This window comes from Glycine max, chromosome 7, assembly GCF_000004515.6.
Source record: "Glycine max cultivar Williams 82 chromosome 7, Glycine_max_v4.0, whole genome shotgun sequence".
NCBI classification, from domain to species: Eukaryota; Viridiplantae; Streptophyta; class Magnoliopsida; order Fabales; family Fabaceae; genus Glycine; species Glycine max.
In genome coordinates, this window is record NC_038243.2 from 5323196 (window position 1) to 5340778 (window position 17583).

General features: G+C 33.2%; 3 protein-coding genes across 4 annotated transcripts; 1 reads left to right on the plus strand and 2 right to left on the minus strand.

Moving 5' to 3' along the window:
• Positions 1–1697: 1697 nt before the first annotated feature.
• LOC102667402 (F-box/LRR-repeat protein 12) lies at positions 1698–5178 on the minus strand. The gene is made up of 2 exons (XM_006583194.3): positions 4945–5178; positions 1698–3453 (listed from the first exon to the last, which is right to left on the minus strand). The coding sequence occupies exon 2, from the start codon at positions 3098–3100 to the stop codon at positions 1934–1936; it is 1167 nt and encodes a 388-aa protein (XP_006583257.2). The 5' UTR covers positions 3101–3453; positions 4945–5178; the 3' UTR covers positions 1698–1933.
• Positions 5179–6144: 966 nt separating this feature from the next.
• LOC100819889 (4-hydroxy-tetrahydrodipicolinate reductase 2, chloroplastic) lies at positions 6145–9631 on the plus strand. Its single transcript, XM_003528766.5, has 8 exons — positions 6145–6505; positions 6705–6942; positions 7392–7525; positions 7604–7678; positions 8353–8454; positions 8662–8771; positions 8891–8978; positions 9350–9631. The coding sequence occupies exons 1-8, from the start codon at positions 6287–6289 to the stop codon at positions 9416–9418; spliced, it is 1035 nt and encodes a 344-aa protein (XP_003528814.1). The 5' UTR covers positions 6145–6286; the 3' UTR covers positions 9419–9631.
• Positions 9632–10629: 998 nt separating this feature from the next.
• BZIP64 (bZIP transcription factor bZIP64) lies at positions 10630–15646 on the minus strand. Of its 2 annotated transcripts, XM_003528767.4 has the most exons (13): positions 15425–15646; positions 14233–14354; positions 14098–14151; positions 13796–13888; positions 13574–13654; positions 13234–13275; positions 12968–13128; positions 12780–12828; positions 12610–12658; positions 11963–12198; positions 11647–11724; positions 11307–11432; positions 10630–11225 (listed from the first exon to the last, which is right to left on the minus strand). In XM_003528767.4, exons 2-13 carry the CDS (start codon positions 14296–14298, stop codon positions 10986–10988), a joined length of 1275 nt encoding a protein of 424 aa, XP_003528815.1. In that variant the 5' UTR covers positions 14299–14354; positions 15425–15646; the 3' UTR covers positions 10630–10985. The 2 variants fall into 2 exon arrangements, with proteins under 2 accessions (XP_003528815.1, XP_014633245.1); XM_014777759.3 differs by lacking the exons at positions 14098–14151; positions 14233–14354; positions 15425–15646 and having other exon boundaries at positions 13574–13695; positions 13796–13894.
• Positions 15647–17583: the final 1937 nt, after the last annotated feature.

Below are 17583 nucleotides of genomic sequence, written 5' to 3' on the forward strand. Positions count from 1 at the left end.
TTAAGTCATTATTATCGATGCAACACTTTCTCCGTGGAGACATCCACCAGAAAATTAACCTATTGTGAAATTTTCCTATTCAATGGTTGTGTAAAAAGGAAATATTTGCACTCTGAGTGAAACTAAATATAATTCATATTTTTAACTAAATTTTGTTTCAGAATCTCAAGATGCATCTTAGTATAAACAAAAATTGATTTGTTTTTTTAAAATGAAACATATTGATATAATAAGATTTTATTTTTCATTATAAATTGCACTAATTTTGCTAATTAAATAGAATACAAAATAGTACAAAAAAATGTAGATGGTAAAAAATCGTTTAGTAGATAATGTTACATAAAACAAGACATCTTACGTTGTCTAAATTATTTTTACCAAGCCTTGATTCAAAAAGATAATCGCTATTTTATAGTTATTTTTTTTACTTTATACATGTGTTAGTGTACAGCTTGTTTTTAGTTTAAATTATTTATTACTATTGTTATGTGTTAAAACAACGTGCTTGAGAGATTCCATCGTCATCATGCCTGAGCTTATTTAGATACTCTAATATAATCCTTCCCATAACCCTTCGATCATTTGATTCCCTTTCTTTCATTTCTTTATTTTCAGTCCAGTTGTAATAGAGTCTTGTTTTCAAAGAACTTTCGATTCTGAGATGTTTAAAAGTTTTTGGTTAAAATATAATATTATGTATACTTATGATGGTTCAACTTGATAACTGATTTCGACAAGTAAGATGATAGGTATAGATCCTAGACTTTGGGATTTCTTGTATCCATGGAGGCAATGGCTACACAACATCAGGTTAGAATTTAAACGTAACCATTAGATACTTGTAGATTGAAAATGATTTATGCTTAAGGGAGAGGTAATAATATGAAAAAGATTCACACATGTGTGTTAAGCTCCAAGGGCAACTCGTGGATTGAAAATGATTTCCGCTCGAGGGAATATTATCACATGAAAAAGGCTCATGGAGGAAAAAATTGTTAGACTACAAGTATAAGGTGAAGTCTCACAAAATGTAAAAATGGAAAGTTGAACACCATATAAAAGAAGACTCATAAATCTTAATCTTAAATTATTTTGTTAAAATGTGATTTAAGTTCACTTATGTAATTTCTATGATTTATTGGTGTAACTCTTCAATATTTACCTTTCTCAATTACATAACAATGTAAACTTTCAAAGTGTATTTTGGATACATCCGACCCTTCAAAACATGGAGGGACTTGGTGGAGATGCTTCAAAACACTAAGTAAGGTAAATGTTAGCTTTTCAACCAAAGTTATCTTACTCGTCATCATATTTGTGCTAAGTCGTTAATCCAATAATTTGATTTGTATTTTTTCAAGTTCATCATTGTTTTGATTTTTTTTCACTGTTGAATCAGGAATAATTTGTGTATCATTATGCTATTTTACTTCTTTTCTTTTCCTGATTGTATCTCACTTTTTGGTTTTTGATCTCTCTCTCTTCATGTTTTACTCTTGAAGTAATTTTTATCTATAATCTCTTTATTTACTCCGTGTGTGAAATTACATTTTTTTCACGATTTTGCCATGTTATTTCCATAATGGTTGCAGGATGTATTGTGGTATCAATAACTGATAGCTTTGCACCAATATAAATTGCAAGTATTCTGCGTTGGTGGATGGAATCATGCCAATACAAACACAAATAAATAAAAATTAAGAGCCAGAAACCCCTAAGGGTACATCCATAGCATAATGAATATTTATGGCATCATTACATCCTTAGCATCCAAATAATGTACAGCACAAAACAACCAGATATGCTGAATTATTTATACAAATAAATATCTATGCAAACAACCGTTTAAAGTTCAGCTGAATGCAGATTGTTCTCTTTCAAGAGAATATATGTGATGTTCTAGTCTAGATAAATAAATCTTTATCAGCCAGCATCATCTGAATTCCCAGTAAGGCTTTATACACATTATCTCTATGTCCTTTATGCAAACATTAGCTCTTTGACACTTGAATAACTCTAATGCAACAGAGGTCAAGCGAACACAACCATTCAAGTACAGAATGGAGAGATTTTTGCACCCTTCCCGCAAAGCCTGCAAGCCATTATCACAGAGATTGCGGCAACGGTTAACATGCAGTCTCTTCAAGTTACGGCAGTATAACCCCACTGTCCGCCATCCAGGTTCCCTCACCTCATGACATAAGGCTAAGTTCCATTCTTCAAGCAGTGGACATCCCTTGGCGATTGCCACAATAGAAGTATCAGAAACAGTTCTACACAGCCGGAAGTTAAGGATTTTGAGGCATGAGGCAAAGCCTATTCCAGGCAAGGGATCTCCCAAAACAGACCAACTTAAACAAGAAACATCTAGATACTCTATTCCTCCACCGCTAACAATTCCCATGACCCCTTCTTGCTTAAGCTTACAGGACTCAGCCTCGACATAAGCTAGTGTTTTTGAACATCCTTCAAAGCCAACACCACTTAAGCCTTCACAGTGTGATATGTTAATTGCCTGAAGCTGGCGACACCAATGTGTAATAGCTTTTAACCCATTGTCAGATATTTGTGAGCAGTAGGAGAGATTTACATATTTCATAGATAAGCAAGCACTGGCTAAAGTATCTAGCCCTTTATCGGTAATACCGGGGCACCGGTATAGACTAATTGACATCAATGAGGGACAACCAGAAGCAACCAGTGATAGCCCATAATCAGTGACTTTCAAACAACAATCCAGATTAAGTTTTTGCAAATTTGAACCATAGCTTAGCAAACGGGTCAATCCTGAATCACTCAGCTCTGAGCAATTAGATAGCGATAAAGATTTTAAATGTTGAAATCGTCTAAGCAACCTATGGAGATGGAACGTGTGAATGTCAAAACCCTTGGTGGATGAAGATAAAGGACGTAATGCAGTGCTTGAACACTCAAATTGCAGTGACTGACGGTTGAAGTCTTGAACATGGAGCCATCGGCGGCAAGTCAGGCCAAATGAATCGCGATCAATGCGACTATCTAAACCGTGGAAAATAATAACAAGGCAATCATCTGGGAGGTGCATGATGGAGGTACAATCATTTCTAGAAAGATCTCCCATGTGAACCTTATCAAGACTCTTCTGAAGAAGGCTGTAATGAACGAATCTTTATGGTGAATTTCCTTTGAGAGGTAGATGAAGTGGGAGACTCAAATCCACAAAGAACATGTGATTCTCCACCATAACCATAACCAATATGAACCCCACATTTACGGCAAAGCAATTTAGTCTTAGAACGATTAAACCATGATACAGGAAAACAGTTTATTTCTTCAATCTGCGTAAATCGGCTTAGATCAACTGAAGCAAAAGAGAGTGATCCCTTCTTAACAGACTTTTGATATTCAGATGCAATGTTAGATGTGATTCTATTTGATGATGTCAAGTTCAGGGGGTATCCACAAGAACCACAACTGCAGTCAACATCAAACTTTCAAAACACATCTGATACAAATTATAGAATAAAGCATCCAAAATTGCCAAGCACTTTACAATGTGTGTGTGTGTATAATATTGAAAGAGCACCGTTCTGAGAAAAATTCAGCACGTTGAGTTATGCTCTATACATAATAGATTGTCAACACAGTTTTCTTTTTTTTCATTCCATAAACTTGCGGCTTTGCAAAACCAATTGTACATTATTTCAATAACAGAAAATGTGAGACAAAACATTACCATATAATGCTTAATTAGGTCATCTTGTCTACTAAAACAACACATTGTCGTCATCATCTCCAACTAGTCATTTGGTGGCAGTGAGGTTGTCTATTTCTAGCATCAAACTAATTACAAAACCAGCCTATGACCCTCCTACAATTAGAAACATCTACCTTTCTACTGCTTCATAAATAAGAAAATGATTCCTTCCCAAGAAATTGAGCAGTGTCACTCCAATTAAGTATGCCTTAAAGAGTTTAAAGAGCAAACCATAAGCATTTCCTGGTAAATCATTCAGTTATTGAGTTCATACATTATGATGAGGTACCAGTTCGTCGATATGCATTAACTTATGACTGAAAATTTAAGTAAAAAGGAACCAATGCAAAATCTCTATAGTATATTTTCTAATTCACTATCAGTTGCCCTCAATTTCCCTTCGTAATTATCAGGTTTTTCTCATCACTCGTAATTTTCCATTTCTTATTCTGCAGGGTACATCCCTTTTTCACCAAGATTAAGTACTTAGACCGTAAAACTATTTCCCCCTATCATCATGTGCTAGAGTACAAATTTGTCCACCCTTTGCCTTCTGAAACCCAATCTTTGCATGCCAAGAATGAATTCTTCAACCCATAAATTGCAAGATTTTGATTGTCAAAGCTTCAGATCCATAACATGAAATAGGGACTAGGAAAACAAGCATTCACACAAGATAAAAAAAAAAACAGAAAAGAGAAGATAAACAAATAAGCTTCATGTCCCAACTATGCTCACACTAACAAGACTAGTGCAGTGTAACCATACACAACATAATATCACTTTAACAGCACCAGCAACACCAGGCAGTTATGAAGCACCTCAATAAGCGAGCACCATGTCGTATAAAACCAAAATCACCTCACTCGCTATCTCGTAGTAAATCCACAAGCAGATGATAATAAAAGACCCAAAGCGTATGCACTACTTACCAAGCCAACAACACGAAATTCAGATAAAACATTCACATTTGTTGACAACGGATCAGAAAATCTAACATACGTGAACATAGACACAAACATAACATTTACATATACAAAATTTCACAATCAGGCAACAGAGACCAACGAAAAAGACAAGAAGAATCAAAACCCAGAAAAAAAAATTACAAATTTCGGACACCACCATACACAACATTTGCACAGGAGAATATATGATCAAGTGGGTATGAATTGATGGTAGAAAATAAGAAGAAAAGGGAGAATTACGAGTAAGAGATGTCAGCTTGTGACATCGTGATGATCAACAATAAGAATTGTCATGGTGGAGATCCTTCATTCTCTGATTTGGGGAGTGGAAGATTAGTTACACACGTTCCTTGAATTCAACTACCTTCACTTGTGAAATTTGATCACTATCTACCCTTTTTTTATCTCTCTGTGTGTTGCTTGTCTCCTAAGTCCACCTTTTGTACCCAAAATAAAAGAATGTGGTAGCTTTTAAGACACCCGAAAAAAACAAACAAAAGTGGTTGTGTTTTTACGGGATTGACTTGAATTTCGAATAAATGATAAACAAATAAAAGGATCCATCTCATGGTTTAATCAGACAATCTTGAATAGTTTTTTTTTTTATTATTATCATCGTCATCATTTATTAGTACGAAAAATTTATGAACTAATAACCACTGAAATTTTATTCTTTAATTATTATTTTTTTCACAAAATTATAACCGTGGTTTAGAAAAAGACATGTTGGACCAATGGCTTAATATATATATAGTTTGCAGTTAAAAATATTAGAGTACACATCCCAATATAGATTTAACGAATGAAAACAAAATAAAAGAAAAAATTGAGTCATGATACTTTTGTCAACATTATTTTGTCTCAGGAGTAATTTTTCACGGTTACATTTTGAAACAAATAAAGGCATCCGAAATTTCATACATATTACTTCTCATACCAATTCTTTTAAATTCATTAAAATTCCATGTACTGATTCTTCAACGGATTTTCAAATTTCCACTAACTGGTGGACAATGTGACACGTTAACAATAATTATAAACAAAAATTGAATATGAAAAACGTATATGTCCTTACAAGAGTATATAAAGACTACAACTTAATTTTATTGACTGAAACTTAACAAACACGGTATTTTAACTAAGATTAGGCTGTATTAATAAGGATATATGCAGAATGAAATTTTGGTTTTTTTCATATAAATGAATATAAGACCAAATAATTGATTTATTAAAAGAGATAAAGATCTCTTTAATGTTTTTTAGGACTTAAAAAAAACGTAAGTTTTGTATTCTAGTTGGATGAATTCAAAGAAGAAAAAAAACTCTTGGTCCCGCGTACTAAGGGCCTGAAAGGCTGAAATCATAACGGGCTGAGCCCACTGAAATGGCCACGACGATGGTTTCATGAATTGGGCCAAGTCAGGCCCAAAACCTTACTCATCATTCACTTCCCTCAACAATGGCGGACGAAACGAAAGAGAAAGACTCTGTAAAACCTATCCTGAAACGGTTCGCAGAACGCAGCAAAACGCTGAAACCCTAAACCCCCAAATTGAGCTCACTCCCTCACTCACCGTCTTCGATGGCAACATCCCTTCTGAAAACCCAGCTCAATGTGTTCCGCAGACACCACAATCACCTCGCATGCTTCTCCAATGGCGCAAGTGCAGGAAACAGTGTTCCAATTTCGCAGAAGAGGAGATCGCGTTCGTTCCCCGTAGTGTCAATGGCAGCCACACCGGCTCAAACTTCTCTCGAAAAATCTGCACTTTCGTCCAAAAACACTGGTCTTCCAATAATGGTAATTCACCATGATGAGTTAATCTTGCATTGCTTCGTTAAATTACTGATATTTCATTATAAAACAAACTTGCAGTAAATAATTTTATGAATCTGAGTCATAATTATTTGTATATCTGACATGTATGTTTACTTGTTGGTTGCAGTGTCTTTGTTTCAAAACACAGTGAAATTAGTTTAAATAGTTTTGTTTTGTTTAGGTTAATGCATGTACTGGAAAAATGGGAAAGGCCGTGATTAATGCGGCGGAAGCTGCTGGACTGAATGTTGTTCCTGTGTCGTTTGGGTGTGAAGAGGAGTCAGGACAGACTTTTCAGATTGGTGAAAAGGAGTTTCTTGTGCATGGTCCTTCTGACAGGGAGAGTGCTCTTGCATCTGTGCTTGATCAGTATCCAAATTTGATTGTTGTGGATTACACAATACCTAATGCAGTCAATGGTAAGTATTTGAAGCATATTTTATTATTGGAGTGAAGCCAAAGCTTAAACTTCATCTTTTTTCATCTTAAGGATAATGTAAAATATCTCTGAAGACTTGGACTTTAACCGAGCTAAATGACGCCAAAGCTTAAGCTTCATCTTTTTTGTCTTTTGTGTTGTGATTTATCTTAAAATGGAACTATACTTTTTTTTTCGTACACAAGTCTTTACATTTTAAACATAGGAATTGAGGATATTGTATTTGACTGCATAGAGTGTGTAGGCTGTACACGGCCTTCTTATTGACCAGTGTACATTATGAATTTGCAATTCCAGACATGTGTTTTGATTTTCATGATACAAGAAAAATTGGAATTTTTATTTTATGATCTAGGATTAGGGGATTAGGAGAGTTTTATGCAGATTGCAATAGGATTGAGTTATTTATGAATGCATGCTAATATGCAGGCAATGCTGAGTTATACTGTAAGGTTGGGGTGCCCTTCGTGATGGGAACCACTGGTGGAGATAGGGATTTGTTGCATAAGACTGTTTTAGATTCAAACATTTATGCTGTGATATCCCCACAAATGGGAAAGCAGGTATATATCATATCAAAATTTCATCTTTTTCAGTCCCGTAGTCTGCCATCCTTATGTTGCCATACTTTTTTCCTTTAGGTTGTTGCTTTTCTTGCAGCTATGGAAATTATGGCAGAGCAATTTCCTGGAGCCTTCTCTGGGTATTCCTTACAGGTAACTCTTGCTTCATTGACATTTTGGGGCTTGGGAAGGGTTTTGTTAGTTATCCTAGTACACCCTTTCAATTGTCTCTGCTTATTAGCCTGATGCGAAAATAAAATAAAAAATATTATTTTTTGAGGTTGGGGGGACTGAGTCTTCCTTTTCCACCATGTGTTTCATTCTATTCTATTCCCACTGAAACTAACTCACTAAATCACTGAAAGAGGTTCAAATGAACAGATAATGTAAATAGTTTTAAAATGTTTAAAACTTGAAATGACTGTGGTGCAAGTAAATCATTTGCTTAAACTGCTAATTTAGTGGAACTGGCAATGCTTGTTCTAGAGAATACTGTCCTGCTGTTTGCAATTGGAAAGAATTACAGTAATGCTGAAGTTACTATCATACTTGTTGCTAGCCAAAAGTATTACAACAGATTTATCTATGTAGTATACCATAATATCATATCCTACGTTGCTACTTGGTACTAGTATGTGATTGGGATATTCTCAAGGGATCTTGTTTGGAAAGCAAATTATATAAATGTTCAATAAAAAAATGTTAGGTTACATGTTCCTAATCCTTCGTTGTGTCTCTTAAACTCTCAATTTTAATGCTTCTTTTCTTTTAATTAAGCTTCTGTTTAATGTAATATTAAAATCTGATGCATTCGTCCAAGATTGTAGGTATTGGAGTCCCATCAAGCAAGCAAAGTTGATGCATCTGGAACTGCTAAGGCTGTAATTTCTTGCTTCAACAAACTGGGGGTGTCTTTCGATATGGATCAGGTTAAACTCTCAATTTTACTAAGACGGTTTTATTGGTTCTCATGTTTTGTTGATGTTAAGGTTAAAGTAACGTCCATAACTTCATGTAATCACCCAGTTGCCACTTGCCATTGTTCTTTGTACACACAGCACTATTGTGGCCTTCGTATTAGAACTACAGATTCTTAATGGTTTTCTTTCTTTGCTTCTTTCAATGAATTTCTTTAGATAAAATTGATCAGGGATCCCAGGCAACAACTTGAAATGGTTGGAGTCCCAGAGGAGCATCTGTCTGGTCATGCGTTTCATATGTATCATTTGACATCCCCAGATGACACGTAAGGATTGACTTTTTCATTTCATTATCATTCTTTTATATGTTTTGACATATTTCTCCTTGACACTAACTATTTAACTTTATTATATTTGTTTTTTTTTTTTTTTCAAATTGTTGCAGTGTTACATTCGAATTTCAACATAATGTTTGTGGTAGATCAATATATGCGGAGGGCACTGTTGATGCTGTATTGTTTCTTGCTAAGAAGGTGCTGATAATTCCATTTAACTTACCTATCTTATCATCTGATTATCCACCCTAATCTATGATTAGGGATGTCTTCATTTAAAAAAAATACAATAATAACTACTGGGGGTTGTTCATCACCCTGAACTGGTGTGTCTTTGTTAAATCTGTTTTAACAAGAAATACATTAATGGGAGATCATACAACAGCTCTAGCCCACAGAAATAATGTCATACCGCAATGTTTTGCATGGCAAGCTTTACAAGTTTATAATAATTATAATATTATCAAACGGATGTTATTCTACCATGATGTTCTGTTTAGCGAGAAGCATACTACTTTAACCACGCGCTGCAGACAATATTTGATTGGAAACTTGTTTGATGTTTGCAGATTGAAACAAAGGATCACAAGAGACTGTATAATATGATTGATGTCTTGCGAGAGGGTAATATGCGATGAAATTTTCTTTGGAATCTGGATGCAGGATGTCTACTGTAGAACTTGCAATAAACGAGATATGACATTCTGGTTTTTGAGAACCAAACAATTTCCATTTTCTGTTCGTGATCTTTTTTGTTAAGTTAGGAAAGTTTAGTGTGTGTATCATTAATCGACCAGAACTATGTAAGTACTTTTTGTTAATCCGATCACTTTACAATCGCTTTTCCTTTATACCATAATATTTTGTTTAATTGTATTTTTTATTTCTATCTTTTAAATTTTTGACAAATTTTACCCCTAACAAATTAATTTGATATATTTTACCTCCAACTTTTAATAGACTTGTAAATTTTATCCTTCATCATTTAAAAATTTGTCATGAAAAAGAAATTGAGGATAAAATATGTAATTATGTTAGGAGTAAAATGATAATTTGGAAGTTTCTTAAAAAGTTAAGTAAAATGAGTCAAATTAATTTGTCAAAAAGTAAAATGAGTCAAAAAATAAAAAAGGTTGAGGATAAAAACTGCAATGTGTATTCAAATAAAATCACCTTAAAATAAATGAATGACAAATAAGACTAATTTTTTTTAAAAACTATATAAAATAAATTGTTTAAATATGTTAAGTGATTTTTATTTCGTTTGAATTATTTAAAATAATTTTTCTGATGCAATTAGAAACTGTAGAGTTTATTATAATGAATTTTGTATTTAAATTAATTGCAGAAACAATTTATAGCTTTTAATCATAATTTCCAAAAGTTATGTATTATAAAAAAAATACATTTCCTTTGTGATGATCATAATCTATGACTTAATCAAGTCAAATAAGTAGTTTCATACTTGTGTCTCACAGTTAAAGACCAGGGTTCAATTCCTAACAATAGAGTCTTCACTATAAACAGCGCTTTATCCCTAAAATTGGTTGTTGACCCAATGGTATGTAACTGTATATATATAAACCCACTACTAAGATCAAACCAGTAATGGAAGATTTAAGTAGTTTCCTTGAAGTTTGAAGTTCAAACCTCATCGCTACCAACTCCACACTCAAAAACAAAAAATTACTGTATACATTTATATAATAACACCAATTTTTTTATCATTCAGATTAACATTTCTAAAATTAATTCAATCCAAATGCACACTAAGTGGTAACAAACACATGGTAAAAGGCAACCACAGCCACAACATGAGGAATTGCTTTAAAGTATACAAAACCAAAACTAACAAAAAGTCAGAATACCTTGACTAAGATCCCATTAGAAAGTTCACACCAATATAGTTAATGCATAACCAATTATACAGCGGCAGACAACCCTCTCTTAAAAGTCTAAACTAAATCCCTAATACTCTTCGATTTACAAACTTTTAAAGTTGTCATCCAATTGTGTGAAATCTAGTAAAATACAGAGTTTATGTCCTAAGAAACTGACAAGCAAAGAATTAGTTCTGGTCTACATAGATGGATTTAGATTGTAAAATTCAGCTGATCCATCCCTCTGAAAACTGTTAGCACCAAGCTGTAATTTTGGGCTTGTAATATGCCAAAATTGCATAATCAGCCAGTGCAGTTACTGGTTTCAACCAGCTGCCACAGCATCTGCTCTAGGATTTGTATCCAATAGTTGATGCAGCTTTGCACCAGAATTTGGTTTGTTCTCACAGAAATCATTCTCATTCTCTGTAGTTCTGTCATTAGAACTAGAATTATTAACTCTTGATAACAAGTTTTCTGTACTTACAGGTGCAGCCCTCTTACTCTCGATGCTACTCAAAATTATCTCTTCCCTTTGTCCCAGTTGAGTATTTCTCAGTTTTTCCTGAATCAAAAACAATCAAGTATTCAATATCACAGAATACCTATGAAATGTCAGTATAAAGGAATATTATGGGAACAGTACCCTCAATGCAGAATTTTCCATCCTCATCTGCTCAGAACCTTCAGTCAGTTGAATTATTTCTGACTTCAGGGACACATTCTCAGCAGTTAACATATCAACTTTTCGTGCCAATTCTTCAGTCTCGGCCTAAACATAGGAAATACGAATATTAGTTATTAACTTTCCTTGTCAGATCAACCCTTTTCCTTTTTAGTTGTTTTATTTTATTTTTTGAGGCTATATACGTGTACATGCAACAAGTGAATAAACATGTGATTGTAGTAAAGAAACTAAACAATTTATGTCTTTTATCAGACAATACACAATGGAAGGTTTGTAAGTCAACAAAATAATTTTATACCTGCTTCCTCAGCCTGGACCTTCTAGCAGATTCACGGTTAGATTGTTTTCTCCTCTCCCGTTTCAGCTCACGCTCATTCTAAGGAATTAAAACATACGCACAGGAATTAATTTACTGTCAGTAAAAGATGGATGGTATTGCATAATTGTTCTAATGTTTTTCACAAGCATCTTTAATGTACTAGACACAGGAATTAATTTACTGTCAGTAAAAGATGGACGGTATTGCATAATTGTTCTAATGTGTTTAACAAGCATCTCTAATGTACTAGACATGATCTGAAACATTAGAACAAATCATTATCTGACCATCATACCTGTAAGCAAGTTTCATTAGGCACAATTGCACAAGGTTGTGGGGCACTTGTGGAATTTGCCTTAGAATCAACAGTCGAAGGGTTCCTCAGTTCCAGTGTTGTGGCCATAACTGAAGAAACTACAGGTCCAACTAATGTTCCGGCAACACTAGCTGGAGTAGCTGACACAATCTTTTTGGAAGATGAAGTCTCTTTGGAAGCCGGACCATTTTGTAGCTCAGTTTTCCCTTCTCCATCTGCTTGTACAGAGTGGTATGATATATAAACCCTCAAAACACATATTATGTTGACAACTTAAATTCCTAAATTAATAGCTTAAGATACTTAAATATCACATTCTGCATGCAAGTATGTCATTTTCTTGATAATTGCATACAAAGGACACCAAAAGCTTGACTGTATTAAGTATGAAAACCAGGTAAAAAGCCCATCCAAGTATCAAATTTGTCCAACTAAACAGAAGGTTAAAACTCGGGTAACTTCATTAACTGTGCATAAGTAATAGGATAATATCAACTTATCAAGACCATAGTACCATACTCAATGATCTAGTTGACATCATTGCACAGTGATAACACCAAAAGTATAATTCTAATCCAACACAACTCTTTTGTTCGTCAAGATGCAACAGTGAATAAGAGTCATACCAGTGGTCAGTGTTCCCTCTCGGCATCTTTTCCTTTTTGTTTGATTAGCCTGAGCATAAAATTAGCAAATAACATAATTTAGTGCTTCGATTTGTCATATCATTTTAAATAAAATAGATTGCTAGGGCACACAAACAACAGCAAAATGTTAATGGTGAGAAAGTTCTCACCCCTGCAGTGTTGCCATCACTTCCGTCGCTGTAACCCTCAGTATCCACACTGTTCATATGAATATAAATTTTCAGTTATTCATATCAACCTACTAGAATAACTCATGGACCAATGTTCTATATTGGGGAAGAGGGAAGTAGAGTTCATTCTGATAATAATCATATAGAAAGAAAATAGATCAACAAACCTCTGTGACTGCCTGTTCTCAGCTCCATGCTCAGCACTCTCAGCATTGCAATTGCCTATTGACATTGCAAGCCCATCAAACCCTTTTGATTTCTTCATTAAACCCTGATCAGTATTTCCAGATAATTTGGTTGGTGATTCTATGCTTGAATGAGTCCCAACCTGCATCATTTTGCTAAGTCAAATACATCATAATGATAGTACTAAGGGAATTAACCAGAAGATTAGGAACTGAGAAGACATTTAAGAGAAAATAAAAAAACTTACAGCAGGTGAAGATGAAACTCCTTGACCATGTAAGTGTGGCCCCTATATTTTACCAATACAATTAATGAGTACACGGGAAAATTTCCAATCACAAAGGTTTTTTACATTAAGAATATCAAAGAATGAAAGAATCAAGACGTTAATAACAGCTGAAATGCACCCACATAGGAATAACTCTCAAAATACCAAGGAAAAAAAAGGAATCACATCTCAATATATTCCTAACATTAAAGTCCAGATGTGTAAATTAAAGTACACTTGTAATCAACTAAATTCATGGACCGAAAAATAATAAACATAAATTATTACAAATACACACACACACACAAAGTAGACTTACAATAGCAACTGCAGGGTGAGTATAAACCCCTCCATGCGAATAAAATGCTGCATAAGGTGGCCCATAAGGTGGCATCATAGGCTGGAAGAAAAATAAGTTGCCAAATTATTCATCCCTGCCATCTAAGATGTATACCAGAAACATAAAAATAAAAAAATAAAAATAAAAAACCCACAGAAATGGTAATGGTAAAACGAAAGAAATGTTTCTTTGGGGCACTACCTGTGGTGGTCCCCACATGTATGGGTGTGGAGCATGACCTGAAGCCACAGCTGAGTTGAAGTATGGTGGAATGTTGACTCTTGGCCCATAATACTAATATACAGCAAAAAAGGTTGGCAATTCGCAAGAGGGAATAAAATAATAGGTTTCATCAGATAAAGATAGAAATACATGAACTAAGTGAGCATAGTACTATTTAAACTACTAATTTTTAGAGTAGTTATTTACATTATATCGATAACTAAGACATAAAGACTTGAGTCAATAAGGTACAGAGGATATGAAGACAAGAGGTAGGTAACCTGCATGGCAGCCCAATCAGGATAGACATGAATATTAGGTTGGTTGGTCTGATCCTGTTGATAAGAAATAATAGTATTTAGGCACAGACTTTATAAAATGTTTCCTTAAACATGCATAAACAATTCTCATCTTACAGTTGTTGCAGGTGAAGAAGAAGGGCTTCCAGTCTTAACAGATTTCTCATCCTCACTGTTTCCCATGAGGCAAGCACCAAAAGAAAAGCACCGAGTCAAATATGTCCCAACAAGTTATTCAACTGCATTCAAAGAAGCTATATGTTGTCACTTGCCAGCAAGAAAATGTTGCTAAGAAGACCAAAATATCATAAACCAGGGTTTATACAATTCAAAGTCTACAACATAATCTCTCACTCTTGAAAATTCCAACGTTCATAAGCAAAACATTAGACTTGGATGCAAGAATGAAATACAGCAATACATGATACATCAAAGGTGTGAAAGAGGGTCTAGGCTTCTAGCAACAGTATAACAGTGAGAAATTTGGTTTACTCCATTAATAATGATTAGTTAGCATTCAGACAACATATTATTACACAAAATTAACCTTTGAAGTTTGACATTAGTATAATTATAGAGATGGCATCATATGAATATTACACTTTTCTACCACGTGCAACGAAACGAATAGTCATTCAATGACAGAATAGAAGAGGGTCAACTATGTCTTTTTGCTACCCCACAATTAGAAAGCGATGAACACAAACTAACAACGCATAACACTACAAATCAAACCCAACAGGACAACACGAGAACATAATGACATAAAAGCCCTTCAAATCAAAAATTATTTTCCACTCTCATGGTGAGAGAGGACTATTGAGACTCTTAAGTTTGCTACCTGAACCTCCATAGTCTACAATTTACAAGCTTTACCCCTGATCCAAAATACCACCTTCTCTTACTCCCTTCTTATTTTTTTTCATATGGGAAAACTAAATTTACAAAAAATAAAATAATAGCAAATAAGCGTAAAAAGCATAGAATCAAAACTCAGAAAGCACGGAAATTCAAATATTTTAACACATACAACACGAGATCCATGGCACTCCCAACTCTAATACCTTTGTTCCATTAACTAACATATAGCACCATCCAATATTTAAATATATATATATATATATATATATATATATATATAACTGAAACTTTAAAAAAGAAAATTACACTATGCTTCGGTTTTCGTTGTTGCCATAAATTTCTACCATGTTTTTCCCCTTAATCATAAAACTTCAAACTTCGATGAACCCAAAACACAAAATCAAATCTTTCTGCGGTTGAATCAACAAAGCACCGAAATTCCACGTACCTTAAAGACATCGAACTCTCCTTGTAACAAAGAAAGAAAAAAAACGAAAACCAGAAATCGCTGAATCAAACAACACAAAAAGGGAACAACAACTGGTCCTGTTAGCTTGGAAGTGCCCTGAAATTAAGGTTTGGCAAAGCAGTTGTGTTTCTCTCTCTCTCTACTTTCTCTCTCTTAAAAAACGAGGGAAAGAGGTTGCTTGGGTTTCAGAGAGAGAAGGAAGGGGTGCTGAAAAAGGAAGAGGAGGAGGAGGAGAGAGAGGGGGGCAGTTTCCACGTCACTATACACGTGTCGTACGTAGGAGCTGGCGTATGCGTACGCCGTATATACGGTGGGTTGGGCGAGTGTGGTGGTTTTTGAGCTGGCCATTAATTTATTCCAGCATCATCGTTTCCGTACACGTGGATCTCTGTTAGGGGGTCCACCCTTCTTTATCCATCATGTGGGCTTACGTGGTCTTTCTGACAATTTTTTTTAATTCGGAATAGAGTTGTGAATAAGATGAAGTTATTGGATTAGTGATCAATGGATTATATATATATATATATATATATATACTTAATATTATTTGAGTAAAAAAGTTATTTATACTTTAATATCTTATAATTTCAATATTATTGACCATGTTATCTTAAATTTATTGTATAATTTATCCAATAATAAAAGATTATGTGAGAAAAGTTAATCTAAAATAAATCTCAATATATCAAAAGATTAATCATTAATTTTAAAGTCAATAAATATCTTAATTCACACCAATAATAATTATCAATGTTATATAATTATCATTCTCTTAAGAAAATGTTAATTTTAATTTTTTTTAAATCAAATGATAGAGACTAATTTCTTAGCATATTCTTTTTAGATTAACAAATTTTATTGATGTAGTTGATATTTGATATAAAAAAAATATTATAATTATAGATAATTGGATTTTTTAAATATGATTTATAAGTTTAATTTTATTTTAAAAAAAGATTTTATTGGAATTGGCAAAACTAACTTTGATGATGTTTGGGATTGAAAAATATTAGTCTCTGATTATCATTTCACAAATATCTTCGGTGTAAATAAAAATATATTTGTTCAAGGAGTGACTTTTTTCATTAAATCCTTTTTTATATGCACATATTAAGATTAAACACTTGACTACATATTTAAGAGATATAATCATGTCAATAATATCGTATAAAATTGATTAATTTAAACGAATGCCGATCTAACTATATTGTACTGAAAAACAACAAAAAATGCAACAATATTGTTAATATTTTGCAAATACAAACTGACTAGTTTTTTTAACAATGGCGGAATGGTTTTAGAAAGGAAAGAATTTTCAGTAGTTATTTAAGTGTACTTTAAGTTTATCTTCAATTAAAAAATTATGTATAATAAATATCGCATATAAAATTGATTCTGGATTTTAAGGAAAAAAGTCTAATTATGATTGTAAACGGTAAAACATGGTGTATGAAGTTGACAATCTGATTAAACTAAATTTAATGAGTCTTTTGGAATCCACGAACAGTTGTTTGATCTTTCACTCTTCTAACGCGGCACGTTAAGAAATCTAAACGTACTTTATAGAGATATTCTTTTTTTAGACTTATTACTTTCCTATGAGTGTTTGGATTGTTGAGTGAGGACTCAAAAAATATAATGTCTCACCATGATTTTTCTTCACACTAGAGGATAGCTTTATAATTATCATGATTTTTCAACGTGATTCACCCAATTTTGAAATGTACACTTAAATTATTGTAGGGTTCACCCAACTTAAATCTTATATATAGTAAAGGTAAATTTTAGGACAAGGATTTGGGTTAATTCAATAAAAGTATTTTAATTTTATTTAAAATGCATTTTTTAAGTATTTTAAGATGTAATTTTTTTACTAAATTATTATAATTGATTTTATTTAATATCTAGTTCTTAGTTGATAAAAAAATTAACTTATTTATTTATATTAATATGTTACTGATCTTGAATAATATTTTATTAATTCCAATTAAAAACTTATTCATGCTAATAACATAAATTGTTAAACAAGTTTGGTAAATTGTATGTATAACTGACAATTAACATTTTTAATGGTCAATAATGGATAACTTGTTAACTTTAGTTGGCTCAACGTTTAAAATGCTAAATATAAAACATAT